Here is a 12,748-nt window from a genome sequence, read left to right as displayed (position 1 = left end):
ACCGGCACTGGAAAAGTGGATAGGATTGTGCCCTCAGTCCCAAGTGTAGCATCGGAGTGTCGTTTTAAGAGATGTATCTTGAATTTATTGCTTTATTGCTGAATGCTGCTTAATTCAAACTAACTCAGCCACATAGCTCAGAAAAGTTGATTTTCTGATCCGAAGTGAATTTTCTCAGTTCTCTTTTGTGGGTTTAAAATGTACAATTAAAAAAAATATTTACAATGTGTCTGTGTATTATTCTGCACCCACAGTCACTTCTTGTTATCTGCTTGGGTTAGATTCCTGAAAAACCCAGCAGATACAGAAAATACAGTTACAATCATTAATCATATGGGATTAATGGGGTCAGGTTCTGCAGAGACTATTCTCTAAACCACTGGTTCTCACACATTTAGCACCGGGACCCACTTTTTTGAATGAAAACCTGTCAGGACCTGCCAAAAGTGACATCATCAAGCAGGAAAATTTTTAACAATGCTAGACTGCAATCCTGCCCACACTTACCCAGGAGTAAGTTCCATTTACTATCATTGTTAAAAGAATATACATAGTAATTTGTTAAAAGTACAAATCTCTAGCATTTCCCCAAATGCAATTACATAGTATGGCAGCATCAAGTCTAATATATTAAAAATAAAATAGTGAAATGCATGGGGACTCACCTGAAATTGGCTCTCGACCCATTTAGTCGGTCCTGACGCACAGATATACACAGATACAGAAACACTGGTATATACTTGTGATATAAAAGGATTACTTACGGTCATACTCATTCCTGTCCTTTTTGCTGGATGCCCAGGGGAGCTACCAAGAGTATAAAAGAACAAAAACAATTTATAGTTTAAAAAAAGGTGCACCTTTGATGCTTCAGTGGTCCAGAAGTTGCAACCTACTCCGACTCTAGTGCCACAAAGCATTCTGGGGCACAGCCTAGCTGCTGCAAGGTATTCTGGGGTACTGCCAGTACTTGACTGGCTACAGCTTCAGTAACTTAAGAAAGGCTTGGATAGCTTCAAAATGGCCACCAAAGATTCAGAATGGCCCCACAGATAGTTTGAAAATGGCCGTGAATACCTTCTGAATGGCTGTGAATGCAGCTAATAGTTGTGGATAGCCAAGAACAGGCAGCAGATGGCATGACTGTGAGTTACTCTTCCTAAGGAAATCTGTGGGAATGAAGTCAATTGCTGTTGACTAATTGCACGCATGAAGAGATATATGTGTTTTTTTGTTAGATGGATCACTTTATGTGGTTTTTCTAGTTCTACAGGCATGTGCTTATTTTATGACAGAAATATTTCAATTTGGGTAACTGTCTCTTAAAGAAAAGAATTAGCTAAATGTATCTGTTGCTTCTGAATAAAAATGAATTGCAAGAATAGAGTACATTAAAGCAGTTATGGTTGCTGTAAGCAAAATTTGTAACATAGCTGCAAAACCTACTTTGACCAGAATTCTTAGTACTACAAATGCAAGTTGTTGATTCGTTAACAGTTAATTCAACAACATTCTACAGCTGACATAATAAAGTGTGTGAACCTTAAAAAAGCAGTTTGTTCAGTTCTGGAGTAACAGGCCTACAAAATTGAGGGTCAGAAAAGTTTTTCCCAAACTTTATGGTGGTTTGATATGAATTTGGGATGCCGATTCCAAAAATGACATCCGTTTTGCCCTGTCACGGCTAGTTTTGGAGATATAGTATAACCTCATTAGTGAATGCTTCAAGTAGCTTCCTCATGAGCCATGTTGTAGGCTTCCTCATGAGGAAGCTGCTTGAACCATTCACTAAAGAGGCTATGCTGTGTCCCCAAAACTAGACGTGATAGGGCAAAACAGATGCCATTTTTGGAATCGGCACCCCAATTATACCCAGGAATTGGTGTAACATTTAAGGAAGCAAAATGTGTGTTGGCCTGTGTAATTCTTCTAAGTGAGGAAATTTAGGGCACAATCCTAACCAGGTCTACTCAGAAGTAAGTCCTGTTGTGTTCAGTGGGACTTATTTCCATGAAAGTGAGGTTAGGAGTGCAGCCTCAAAGTAATTTCTGTCAACCTACAGCAGTCCAAAGTATGAGTATGAAATAGTGAATATAGTCCATATTCTGTTCTAGTAGGTTTGGGATATTATGCTGATGACTAGTTAAGAGGTGAACTGACTGAAGTCAGAATATGCTATGGAACCTAGAATGCCATTGTGTGGTGGTGCAGGTGAACCCTTTCCCCTGCACTGCCTGCTGTCCACATAAAAGTATAAGCTTGTCCTTTAAGAGTAGATCTGCTCTACACAGCTGCTCTTTATATTTTCCTGTGCTCAGGAAGATGAGGTGGCAGCAGTGATGGGGCTGCCACATGTGGGCCTACAGTAGCAGGGCATAACTGTTTAAGAGAAACAACAGTATTGCTCTTATTGTGAAATCCATTGTTCTCTTATTGCTGTTAGAGTTTTAAAAATGCAGCAGTATTTTGTTCTTTAAGGTGTTCCTGCTTAATACAAAGATTGGTTGTTGTATGGCAGAATTTGCAAGCTTCTCTAGTCTGCTTGTTCTTGTTGCCAGTGGGAGGGAGTTAGATAGCAGGAAACTTGGTTAAATTTGTTTCCCCATCAGGAGAATAGCATATTCTATTCAAAGTGTATCTCTGACATGCTGATCCACCAGGCAGGGCTTGATTAGTCTCTTTATAATAAAATCTAATTTGTTTTTTTCTTAGAAATGGACCGTGACTATGGGCACGGTGCCTATGGTGGTCCAAGAGCTATGGACTCTTATATGAATCAGTCATATGGAATGGAAGGTCATGGAGGCGGCGGCGGTGGAGGGGGTGGTGGAAACAGGTAAAATACTGAATTGGTTACTTTTATGTATTGAATAAAACACAGTTAAATTTTATAGTATATCTTTATTGAGTTCAAGTGTTCCTTGTGCCCATTATAATGGGTTTGTCTTCTGTTAAGCACAGAAAGGCAGTATGAATTCTCTGATCTAAAACAAATATTCTTGAGTTTGGTTTCTTTTAATGTGTATAGTATTGTAATACATGTTTTGTTCATCTACTTTTAAAATCAATTTGAATTGTCTTCTTTTTGCATTGTAGTACATGTTAAGCATTTAAGTATTTGTGTAGAACTTAAACCTGAAACTAGCTTAGTTTGGATCAGCATTACTGCTTTTATTTCATGTTTCAAGGAACACTTAAGTTCAACTTTAGTGCTAATATGTCACAAGAATGTTGACTGGTAGAAAACTTATCATGTCCAGATTATTTTATTGGCAGGTACTAATTACACTAAAATATGTGTGTTTGGGCTATTCAAATTTCTGGTGCAGTGATCTTACAATTTTGTAATTTGAGCACTAGTGATATTTATGACAAGCTTTTGGATTTGCACTGTGCCTGCAGTTCATGTATACTAACTTCAGGTTGCAGTTTTTAAGCAAAATTGTTTTTTATCTAAGATCTGTGCATTTTAAACAATAACAGGATGAAATATTAAACCTCACTATGTTCTTATTTGCGTGTTGTATGACAGTACAAGTCTGCAGGTTGACAACTCTGAAATTATAAGTTCTGTTGTACTGATTACTAGGGAAGCTGGAAAATGTGTCTTACAGCACAGCTTTGTTCAACAATTGGTTGAAGTATCTAATATTTGTATCAGCCCCAAGATTCTGGTATAAGTTGTACCTACCATTTAGTAATCTGCATATGATTAGAGTTCACTGATCACAAAAAGTACATGAAATTGTTTCCATAATGGAGTATTCTATAGATTGCATTTTAATTAGGCAAGTCATGTGTGACTGAAATTTTTTGAAATGAGAAATAGATTATGCTGTTGTAGGCAAGGGCAGCATATATAGTCTTTTCTGTCTAATATGAGTCTTGTGTTTCTGTGGAGTTAATTGTAGTTTAATGCTTTGAAGATCAATGAACTCCTCTTTTAGTGCAGTTGCACATGACAGTAATGTTTCCCTGTATTCTCATTTTTTAATCAGTACATAAGTAAAATATTGTTTAATATGACTTCTCAGAAATAGTAGTCCATATTTCATTGATACTGAAGACTTTTGTCTTTTCAGTTCTGTTACTAGGGTAACCTGCCTTATCAGCTAGGATATGCTAAATGTAATAATAGAATATAGGTCATGCTGGCAGTTGTTATCCTTGCAATTGGAAGATTACACCTTGTAAAAAGCAATAAATCAAAAAATGAATTGTAAATATTTTAGGGTTTAAAAGAAAGTATTGAGTTGTAGTATTTGTCATTATTTATACTGTCCCAGTTTAAAGGCAATGCCTTTTTAAATGCTGTTGAATTGTTGTTAGGTATTATGTTAAAGAGAAAACAGCTTGTTTAATCTTTATGCAGGTGCCTGCATTTATAAGACTAGGTCTGGGCACAAATAATGAGGTTTAAGTACTGTTAAGAAACTAAATTTTAATGAAGTTCAGGTATTCTGAAATTTAATGTTATTTTTAAAGAAAAGTGACTCAGATAGTTTTCTGTCTGGTCACAACTTGGAATTGCCCAGCCCTAATCAAGACACAGCATAACTAAGTAAAATATTCATTTATGTTAGTTGATAAATGTCAACTGATAACTTGTCTTTTGAAATGTTTGACTTTAGTAAGCTTACTTTTTTTTTCCTCACTGCAACTCTTCCAGGTTTGGACCTTATGAGTCTTACGACTCCGGGTCTTCTCTGGGTGGGCGAGATCTGTACAGATCTGGCTATGGTTATAATGAACCTGAACAAAGCCGCTTCGGAGGTAGTTATGGTGGTCGATTTGACAGCAACTACCGGAATAGCCTTGACTCTTTCGGAGGTAGAAACCAGGGCGGGTCTAGCTGGGAAGCACCTTACTCACGCTCAAAGTTGAGGCCTGGGTTTATGGAGGACAGAGGAAGAGAGACTTACTCTTCCTACAGCAGTTTTTCTTCACCCCATATGAAGCCTGCACCTGTAGGCTCTCGGGGGAGAGGAACGCCTGCTTACCCTGACAGTGGATTTGGAAGCAGAAACTATGATGCTTTTGGAGGACCATCAACAGGCAGAGGCCGTGGCCGAGGAGTAAGTACAGAATCTTTTCAGATTCTTTTCACTAGTCGCTCTTTTAAACCCTTTCAAGACCATAGCATTTATAACCAATGACACTGTACATCACAGTGCACTTTGGGCCAAACTGTTAGGGTTGATGACCTGCCAATCCCATTTGATGTTTACTTAGAACACAGTACCCTCACTCTCTATTTGTGAGTAAAAACACTAAGAGATTAGTTGCTAAGGTTTATCAAATCTCTCCTTTTGTTTAAAGGTGAAGATTAAGGCAATGGGTTTGGTCTAAAAGGGATTAAAAGGAATTGCATTTTTCCTTGTTAACACTAGCATCTTGGCTAGTGAGAGAAGTTTTAAATCACTGTAAAGGTTAATTAGAACCTTTCTCAGTTTTGAGTAGGTTAAAGGTGCAATGTATGAATAATTTTGAACTCTAGCGGGTGAATGCCATCGAGTAGATTTTGTCCAGATGGGTAGACAGACAATCGGTTCTTTGTACCCATTCTTAATTGGACTTAGGCTGCAATCCTATCCCCACCTACCTGGGAGTGAGCCCCATTGACTATAATGGGGCATACTGCTGAGTAGATATGCATAGGATTCAGTTCTTACCAGAGGGGGTGGATCTAATAAAGGTAGATTATCAAAAATAAGCTGTTTTCAAACCATGGTTAAAGGGATTCCATCAACTTGAAATTATGTCATTTCAAGATGAAAATCAACTTCATGCAGTTCACAGTTTTGTCTAACAGCTGTTTCAGAATTCCCTACATCTTCTTTCATGCTGGATGTGGTGTTGCTGTTGGCAGACTGAGAACAAGTAAAGAGGTTCAGATATTGGCAAAATGGATAAAAATCACTATACTCCTGATGGAATACGTCAGGATTATATGTGCCCCATTTACTTATTTTATAATATCATATTTGGTTGTAAATTTCATATTTTAGTACAAATAAATAGTTCAGCTATTGGGATGTTATCTTCAAGCATAGTATGTTCAAGAAGAAAATCTTAAAGCCAGGGAACATATTTATAACTTAAATTGTGAGGAGAATGAAAGTTGTTAGGTCATCTGCATGCCTAATCTAGCTTTAAAAATTGATGTATGCATGTGGCATTCTTAAAGATAAAATTGGTCTAATTAGATCTAATTCACAGAGACATGAGCAGAACTCAGAATGTTCTTGTAGTTTGATAATGGACTACAAAGTAGTTGATTACCAAACTACAAGAAAGCTCTGAGTTCTTGTCATGTCTCTGTGAATTTCTTGTTGGACCCCCCTCCCCTCAAAAAATTAGATTGATAAGGTTGAATTAAAATTTAATGCAAAATCTTTGGACATATTGGCTTGTTCACTTAAAGCTGAGTGTGCCTCTCCTGCACTCTGAATACTTTGAAGGATATGTAAGTTAATTCTTACTGTCATTAAAATGCATTGCACCTTTAATAGATTATGGAAATATTTGCTTGTGCAAATGTAAATCACCTAAAAAGTGTCCTTTGATTTATGTACATACAGTGTGGAGATATTGCTAGATTGTTCTTTACTAGGGCCCAATTTGTAGACTAGCAGAAATGTAGAAATTATGCATGGAAGTAGTTAGCATAATTATTATCTATGCCATATTGTGGCTTAGTAGGGTTAAAGGTTTTAGTCATAGTGGAAGACCATTTAATGATTTTACTGCCTTTAATGTGCTTAACTCTTTAATATTAAATATTTAAGTCCTGGTTTTATGGCAGTATATATTTCTGCTTATATGATTTCACTCATCCAGTCAGATGCACTTTTGTGTATATGACTGTCCATTTCAGTATGTCACTAAGAAAGCAGATCTTATTTTGGAGAGTCTGCTGATTTCTTCTCTTCAGTTGGTCCAGTGTTTAGTACTTTTAAAAACATGCAAGTTAAGGCACTGGTGCCGTTATGTAGGTGTCTGAAGTAGGAACAAAAGAAAAAATGGCTTTTTCACACCTGTGGCTGCCATACTTCATCACTATATGCAAATTTTCCACAGGATTAGGCCACAGGTCGCCTTTTCTGACATACAGATGATAAGAAATGTTTTGGTAGTTAGCAGTTCAGCGTGGACAGTTGGAAAATAATTTATCTTTAGCACTAACTATGTAGTTTTGTGTGTCAGAGTTCACAGGCACTTGGCTTTTAGCTGAGCTGTAGAATTTTTTTTGAAGTATTACCTGGACAATCTAAAGAGAGGAAATACAATTTAAAATTTAAATGGATTTATGATCTGGACTAATGACTTTGAATAAGCAGAAATCTATTTGATATCAATGTTTTATGGTCAAGTAACTGAAAAACTAATAAGCTTGCAATTTTGATATGTGTTAACTTACTAGTGTAATGTGTGTCTTCCTGAGTTAAATTGTTTGTAAATTTATCCATGTAGTAATTATGTTGTTTTCAGCAGCCACATCATTTTCTAATACGTGTTCTTCACCTGTTTACAGTACATGGGAGATTTTGGAGGCATGCATAGACCTGGAATTGTGGTAGACTATCATAACAAACCCAGTTCTGCAGCAGTAGCTGCACGAGGAATAAAGAGAAAAATGATACAGCAGCCGTATAATAAACCAGGTGGGACATTTATCAAGAAACCCAAACTGACAAAACCTAATGTGAAGATGAACCAAAACAAACCTAGTAAGTAATTGAATGAAAGATGCGAATTATAGCACTATTTAACTTTTTTTCCTGAGAGGACACATTTATGATGCTTTGCCATTCTTCATTTTTCAGCCTCTAAGTCCCCTCTGAAACCAACTTTTCATAATAGAGATTGATTTTGGCACAAATTAGAATTTTTAATCTGGTACTTAGGGAAGTTAGGTTATCAGCTTTGTGCCTGCATACTATTTTACTGTGTCACACACTTAGGAAATTCAGACCTTTTAGGGATGAATTTATATATTTTGAAATTTTTTATAGCTTCTTTTATTGTGAAGACTGCTTGCTTAAATACATGCTGTAGTAAGACTGTTAGGGTATTACCAGGATAAGAACAATTGTTACTTCAGATCTTAATCCAGCTTACACAGGTGGGGGTGATGATGGGAAACAAATATGTTGTCCCCTCATATTTTTTTCTGCAAGCATTGAATCGCATGGAGCCAACTGGTGGCTCACCCTGTAGGATACTTTTTTAAGCTTAAACTGCACTAGTTTCACTGGGAATTTTATTAGAAAGCTGAAACCTTTCCAATCAGAGAATGTTACAGAATTTTGTTGTCCACTTCTCTTACGTTGTGTATACTCTTGGAACATATTGATTGGGACCATTCAAAAGTGTCTGGGTCAATTTGAGCTAGAGGGTTCTTATACTAGCATTATGGCAAATTTAGCATGTTGGTGTAGCTGTTTGAAATTTTTTAACTGGGTGGAGGGGACAGCAGTGAGGACCTTGTGTAAGAGGACTCCAAACAGTGCCTTTGACAATTGCTGTGACGTAGCAGCCACTACTGAAAATTGTAGTCACTTTGAAAACTAGTACTAAGTTCTAGAAAACTCTGACAAGTAGGAAAAAATGAAACCTTTCAAGGTAATGCAGTCACATTTCCAGAAACTTAGTAGTTCTCAAAATTATTACTAAAAGCCTAATATGCGGTTTGTTCTCTGTGTATTTTTAATCTGAAAGAATTTTCTTTTCATGTTGTGTGTTTGGGATGCGTTTGACTAGTAAGTTGCTGTTTGAATGACTTGGGTGGCATTCTTCTTATTCATAATATATTTCTATTGATAAAGTGCTCATAATTATGAAAAACAGGATATACGTATAGAACTTGCTACAGGGACATTAAAAGTAGGGGAGTTGTTGCGTTATGTTGACATGGTTTTCTAGTTGATGGAGGCTGAGCCATTTGCTGTGTTTTACCCTTACGACATCATCCCAAAGTGCTTCATTTTTCTCCCTTTCAGTGAATTGGCTGCATATGAGAGAGTAGAAGGTTGCCATAGGGATGTACATTTTCCAGAACTTATGAAACCAGAGGAAATAGCTTGGTTTTTTCCTATGCTTTTCTGGGAAAAAATGGAAATTTGGGAGAAAACTGAAATATGCAGAAGTACTCACATTAAGCTTAAATATTACTGCTTTAGCAGCCTAAAATGCATTTATAACTTGGTTAGCATATAAAAGTGTTACAATTGGCATTTAAAGATATAAAAACCTTAGGTTTTACTTTTAGGTTTTTACATGCATAATTTCAAATATACACACAAGCTGCAAATGGCTACACCTCATGCTACACCTACTTTGATGTTGGTTTTTACCATGTGAAAAGTAGGAATAAGTGAAAACAGAAACCATAAATTTTGGACAAACTGTTTCATACAGTCAGATTCTTGAAGACTCATCAAGCAACCTATTGTATGTAAACTTTTAACTCAGCATTGAGAATATTGAAATCATACACATTATATGGCACATTAACTGTGGATAAAATAAGACACGAGTAATGAACATATTCTCAAATACCAAATCAGATTTAGTTTTGTGAAAGAGTAGCTTATTCCCAAATTTCTGATTTTTCTATTGGCAAGATTGAAAATTGTCCTTGGGGAAGTGAGGACAATTTGTGTTCCTCCCCCCAAATTTCTGTGTTTTCTTTTTGCCCACCCATATGCTCACATCTCTATAGAGATTGCATGGGTGGGTGACTCAGGGCTAAAATGTCATATTCAATTTTTCTAGTGCATTGTTTAGTTCCTTGTTTTGACCCATATTGCACATCCAAGATAACGTATGTTGTACATTGTATAGTGGATGCATACAAAGTATCAGAAATACATAAAAAGTAATACTTCAGAAATTGTATAAGCAGTACAAACACATTTGGCTACGTTAAGAGGTTACCCTCTTACTAGAGATGATGTTTGTGGATATGGCTGTCTCTTCTGTTTTGCCTTATTAGGGAAGTTGTTTTACCTAAAAACTACCCTAGTGTTGTAGTGGTGGAATTTATTTAAAGAACATTTTGTCATGAAAATTATCCCCATACTGAAATCGAAATCAAAACTTGCTTTAATTTACCTTGTTGCAGTATAAGCTATCTGTTGTACTTTTATGTTGGATAAAAAATTACTGTGATTTTGAATAATTTAAAGTTTTTTTTAAAAAAAATTATTCTTTTGCTACTCATAAATATGGTCTTGTTTTCCTTATCAAATCAGCAAGCTAACTTAGAATTTTGGTCACAGCCTCTCTTAATTGCTTTCACTGGGCATGGTGGTCCATTGAAATTACTGTAACTGCTCAGGTATGCTGTTTGACTGTTGGAGTCTGAGAGTAAATGTGGAAAATTCCACGAATCTTTTTACATATAGCATCATGAAGACGAATGTTTAAACAGTTGTGAACTAAAATTGAAAGATCTGTAACATGAATGGAAAACCAATTACACAGTATGATGATATAATCCCACATGTTCTACTGCATTTTCTTTTTAACTGTATAGGCTGTGTTTTGGCTTTCTGTGCCTCTGAAAGCGGTGGCCAAGTCAAATGTATTTTTCTTACGTGTTTTGATGTACCCTTCTACTGCATGACGGTTTCAATCATGTATTCTTGTTTTCTTTAACCGAACTTCCTATTTCCCCAGTTTCTCAAGGATTTTAACAAAATGATAGGTGAGACAAAACATTACACTGCAGTTTGATGCTCTTTAAATTTCTTCCTCCTTTCATGCTAATAGACGCAAGGACACCAAGCAAGGACACTACTGCAGAGGTAAAGATCTCTCAATTTGCAAAATAACTTACTTTGCAGCAACCATTGGAGTGCATCTTGCCTATTACAGTAGTAATCGACATGCTTGATCTTTACAGTTAAGCTGTGAACCAGAAGACCATGATACAGAGAGGGTCTCTGCATTCACAATGGACATTTTCAGCTATTTTCCAACAGTATTGTCTGGGATGAACTCGTAAAGCACTTTGTATGCAGCATATGCAATGTCTGTTGGAAATGAGCATAAGAATCATGTGCATCTGTGATGGCAGATTATCTTCCATTTTTAGAGCAGTCAACTTTTAGTTTAATATATTGTGTGATTAGTTTTAATGGAGTATTAAAAGGCAAGATGCAGACCATGTGCATGGCAACTATTCATTTACTTCCTTATTTTAGTCATGAAGATCATGGGTTGCATCCTAACCTCTTTTATGAACTGAAGGCATTTTTGCTAACACAGGGATCATTGTCTATCTCTTGAGCTCTCCATGCCCTGCAGACTTAAACACTTGAGAGCCTATTGACCCTCCAGAACAGTTTTTCTGGGGACATGGGGCTGTTGGGCTGTGGTGGTGATGGAGGAATTGGCATCCCTGTGTGTCTCTCAGGATACAACCCTATGGTTGAATTTTTAAAAATTATTGAACTTGTGTACAACAAACATCAGAACTACAAGAAAATTCTCAATAGTTTAGTAGAAGAACCCATATAAAGGGTATTGTCAGGATCCATATAAATTTTTTTCATCTTGTGCTTGTAATCTGTTCTGAACATAGGTTATGATTTTATCTTCTGAATTCTCAATTTAAATGGGAAGTCTAGAAAAATCCTAAACATCTGTTTGTTGAGGCACATTGAAATTTGAAATCTGTTCATAGTTTGTGAAGCTGGTATTTTAATGTTAGCATCAGAAATGCTGAACTGTTTCCTAACTCTTTGCAAGGGTGTGTGTGTGTCCATCCTTAAATATGTATTCCACTAGATTTAAAAAGAGCTTTAGGTGGTTCACAATTTAAAATAGCAATACACAGGTAGCATCATAAAATCTACAACTGTTAAAACACAAGAACAAAAACATAATGCAATCAACATTTGTGAAATGCATATGAATAGCAGTGTGATGACTTGGGGCCCAATTCTGTGCAGTGCATGCCAGCTCACCGCTGGCACGCACTGTTGCAAATGTGCCATAAGGCACGTTTGTGACCTTCAGTGACATTGGAGCGCTGGTGCTAGCTCAGTGCTAGCCGCCGCTGGGTTAGTGCCAATGGAGCACCAGTGCTTTGGTGGTTATGCGGACTGCCGGGCAGAGGAGAAGTAGGTGGGGGTGTGGGAGGAGGCATGCAGAAGGCGTTCTGGGGCGGGGGAGACGAGATGTGCTGGGGGAGGGAGCAGAGTGGAAGGGAGGCGGGACCAGTGGAGTTTCGCTCTACCAGATCCTGAGCCTTTGTGTCCCTTGTATCGTCATAGAATTGAGTAGCCCCATTGTGGGGCTACTTGCCTTACTTGGGGAAAGGGGACAAACGTTCCCTTCCCCAGAGGAGCTGCCAGTGCTGCCTGCTGAGTGTGCAGGATGCAGTGGCAGCCATTTTTGGTGCCACTGCAGCCCAGCGTGCCGGGCAGCTCAGGACTGGGCTGCCTGCTATTAAGGCACTGTTATCTGTGTCCCCCTTGCTTGAACAAATACATGTAATGGCTTCTATAAAGACTGAGGTATAGTGAAACCGGTATATAAGTGCTGATGCAGAAAAAGCCCAACTTCCAGAAGACTGCTTGCCTTCAGATGATGAAGGGATTGAAATTGGGGTTGCAGTCAAAGATTTCCTAAAGTTTTGTAATGTTTACCCCAGTTCTTTGTTCAAGCTAGTTCTCCCTTAAGGCTGACAGCAGAGAGAGATGAAGAAATCTAAATAACAATTCCTATAACAAAAAGT

General features: G+C 37.3%; 1 protein-coding gene across 6 annotated transcripts in view; it reads left to right on the top strand.

Moving 5' to 3' along the window:
• The window catches only part of ZNF326 (zinc finger protein 326), a 28,310-nt gene that overhangs the window by 742 nt on the left and 14,820 nt on the right, over positions 1-12,748 (top strand). For 2 of the 6 annotated variants that reach the window (XM_066626686.1, XM_066626691.1), the window contains exons 2-5: positions 2,713-2,836; positions 4,670-5,075; positions 7,535-7,730; positions 10,777-10,811. In XM_066626686.1, the coding sequence (XP_066482783.1) occupies positions 2,713-2,836; positions 4,670-5,075; positions 7,535-7,730; positions 10,777-10,811 (761 nt within the window). The remainder of the gene's footprint in view (positions 1-2,712; positions 2,837-4,669; positions 5,076-7,534; positions 7,731-10,776; positions 10,812-12,748) is intronic. The other 4 variants (XM_066626688.1, XM_066626692.1, XM_066626687.1 and 1 more) reach the window with 3 other exon arrangements.

This window comes from Tiliqua scincoides, chromosome 4, assembly GCF_035046505.1.
Source record: "Tiliqua scincoides isolate rTilSci1 chromosome 4, rTilSci1.hap2, whole genome shotgun sequence".
Taxonomy (NCBI): Eukaryota; Metazoa; Chordata; class Lepidosauria; order Squamata; family Scincidae; genus Tiliqua; species Tiliqua scincoides.
Note: the sequence above shows the minus strand (reverse complement) of the source record. Positions and strands in the feature narration are given on the sequence as shown.